Source organism: Miscanthus floridulus, chromosome 8, assembly GCF_019320115.1.
Source record: "Miscanthus floridulus cultivar M001 chromosome 8, ASM1932011v1, whole genome shotgun sequence".
Lineage (NCBI taxonomy): Eukaryota > Viridiplantae > Streptophyta > Magnoliopsida > Poales > Poaceae > Miscanthus > Miscanthus floridulus.
This window is the reverse complement of record NC_089587.1, coordinates 154,634,663-154,637,632: the sequence shown is the minus strand read 5'-3', so window position 1 is coordinate 154,637,632 and position 2,970 is coordinate 154,634,663. Positions and strand designations below refer to the sequence as shown.

Below are 2,970 nucleotides of genomic sequence, written 5' to 3'. Positions count from 1 at the left end.
AAGGCCTAAGTAACTGGTATCTTTGCGGAAGCCCTCAGGCTGGTCCTCGCTCAGGTCCTCCAAAAGAAGGGCTTAACCCTGAATCTTATTACAAGCTTGTATTATATAGCCCCTTGCAGGTACTAGAAACTGTATTCTGATATTCTAAAGGCTCTCTTAACTAATTGATATAATGTCTAACAAGGACCGTTTAATGATATTGCTATATTATGGTATTTTTCCTGATTATTTTGACAAGAAGAAAATCTGAAAACGCTTCACTGTTAAAGCATTGAAAATGCATAGTTATTATAATTTCAAGATGTTAGCCCGGTCTGCTGCGCTGCGCCTTCCGAGATGAAATTGTGCGTTGAGCCGGTGTCGAGGAGGGCGATCAGCGGCACACCGGCCACCAGAATGCGGAACTGGAGGGAGTCGTGGGCACGGACGCCCGCCACGGCATGGAGGGAGTAGGCCGGGGCCTCCTCGACGGCCTCGTCCTCGGTGGCCGCGTCGTCGTCGGGATCATCGACCTCCACGGCGCCATCCAGGAGGAAAAGATGCTTGCACACCCTGTTGTGGCCGCATGTGTACTTTTCGTCGCAGTTGTAGCACAAGCCGAGGCGACGGCGCTCCTCTTGTTCCGCCTGGGAGAGGCGCTTGACTGGGCGTCCATCGATGGTGACCGTCGTGGGGCGGCCTTGGGTGCTGCTGGAGCCGGCAGGGCGTGACGCGGTGGAGGGACCGGCAGAAGTCCCCGGGCTGCGGTCTTGGGCTGGGCAACGGTATACTGCGCCATCAATTCCATCTGCCAGGCCAAGCTCATGGCTGCCGCAAGAGACTGCGAGTTTTGAATCTGCATAGCGAGGCTCAGCGGGGGCAGGAGACCTCCCGTGAAGAGCTGGACGCGTTGCGCCTTGTCGAGTCGCCCCGCGCGCGGCAGGAGGCCCTAGAAGCGGTCCTGGTATTCCGCCACCGTGCCCGTGCGCCGGCAATCCGCCAACTCGAACAGCGGGGCGGAGCGAAGCGGCGGCCCATAACGCAGGTTCAACAGCTCGGTGAAACGCCGCCAAGACGGCGTGCCCTCATCTTGCTGTACCTGCATGTACCACATCTGGGCGCCCTCTTCGAGGTTGTACAACGCCATCCAGACCCTCTCCTCTTCCATGATGCGCTGCTGGTGGAAGTAGGATTCGCAGCGGTTAAGGAAGATGAGGGGATCGGTTTTGCCATCGTACCAGGGAAAATCCATCTTCTGGAATTTTGGCGGCCGGTCGTTATGGTGCTTGCCGGACACCGGCGCCTTGCTGCCCGAGGAGGGCGAGCTGTCGGCGGCGAGGGAGGCGATGGCCTTGGCGTTGGCTTCGACAGTGGCCTACAGCGACTTGACGACTTCGGCGAGCGACTCCACCGTGGCCTTGAGGTCACTTTGGTCACCCATGGCTGCCGAACACGATGCTGTAGAAGACGACGTCGGGGATGGCGGCGCGGCGGCTGGTGGTGGTGGGGTGGCGGCGGCTGGTGGTGAGTTGGATCGGGAAGTCGATGATCACCGGGATCGTGATACCAGGTTGTCAAGAGCGTCAAACCCTCGGATAGCTGGCCCTCGGCTACGCAACTCATAGCCTCGGTCCGTCTTCTCCGGCGAGGTTGCCCCTGCCGCAGGCTTAGTTGAGAGAAGGAGATAGGAGATTAGATGGTAATATTTTTCTTAATCCCAATTGTTTGCGGAAGTATCGATAAATAGGCCAGCCTGCCTAACCAACTTGGCAACAAACTATTCCTGGAAATAACCTCTCCTAGACTTAAGGGAATAAAAAGGAAACTAATCTCTCTTTCCTCTCAGCCACTTGCGCTGGCCTCCTCTCGCGCGGCTGCTGTGCTGATCGCGCCGCTCTGTGGCGCGCCACACGTCACGCGCCCGTCGGCGCCTGGTATACGTGCGTCCCCTCATGACATATACACAATTACACTTGGGTTCTTTGCACTGATGCCTTAAAGTGAATGAATGTTGCGGGTATTTTGTTTAGCGTATATCATTGGGGACAGGTTGTCCTTAATAATTTATTGGATGAACCTGTTTCTTGACAAAGGACTATGAAATTTTATATGTGCAGTATAGATGATCGCTCGACTTTCTTAACTGTTGGAAAGTAGTGTTTTTCCAGCAGGTGGTACGGAGAGAGCCTTCGCCCGGTCGAATGCCCCAGGCGAATATTAAGAAAGTGGTAGGTGGGTCCTGGCACAATTAGGGTTTTATAAATGCATTCAACAACCAAATAAATAGGCTTCAGGTCTTCCTTTTATAGGGCGCTATTCACTACTTTTTCTTTTTATATCTTTGTCCTACAACTGCTACGGTACATTCACTGAATATCCTCTTGTTAATGCAGGTGGCCTAGGGCAAACTGGACCTTCCTTTTTTGCACCCCCTGTCTCCTTAGGCCTAAATTGCTGGCCCAAGGGAGGTCCATTACTGGCCCGAGGTCGCCTCCACGCCATGAACCCTCTTGCTATGGTGGACTCAGCTTCAACCACCGCCCATGGCACTGCAGCCTCCGCCTTCGCCAAGCGGCCTTCGCTCGTGGCGTTGCGACCTCCGCCTTCGCTGAGCGGCCTCTGTTCGTGGCGCTGCGACCTCCGTCTTGGTTTGATGGTGGGCGAAGATACTACCGGCTGTCCCTGCACAACATTACTTCAACAATTTTGCTATCATTAGTTCTCACTTGCACTGGCCTCTGCAACTCGCGTATCCATGCCCCAAATGTTCCCCCCTTGAGGGTGTGTTCTGATGCGAGAGGGCAGTGAGCCTCAAGTCTAGCACTGGTGCCGAGTGGCGGAGGCTTCTCCCGTTTCCCCCTAGATCGCTGGATTGGACCATTGGCGTTGTGATGAGTTGGCTCCTGACTTGCTGTGGTGGCTCTAGAACCGATGCATTCCAAAACAGCCATGACCGTTGGCGCCTAGAAGGCGAAGCATCTGGTCACTGCC

General features: G+C 55.1%; 1 protein-coding gene across 1 annotated transcript; it reads right to left on the bottom strand.

Annotated features, from left to right (window-relative positions):
- Positions 1-296: 296 nt before the first annotated feature.
- Positions 297-1,126, bottom strand: LOC136470042 (uncharacterized). Its single transcript, XM_066468017.1, has 2 exons — positions 984-1,126; positions 297-807 (listed from the first exon to the last, which is right to left on the bottom strand). The coding sequence occupies exons 1-2, from the start codon at positions 1,124-1,126 to the stop codon at positions 297-299; spliced, it is 654 nt and encodes a 217-aa protein (XP_066324114.1).
- Between the last annotated feature and the right edge of the window lie 1,844 nt (positions 1,127-2,970).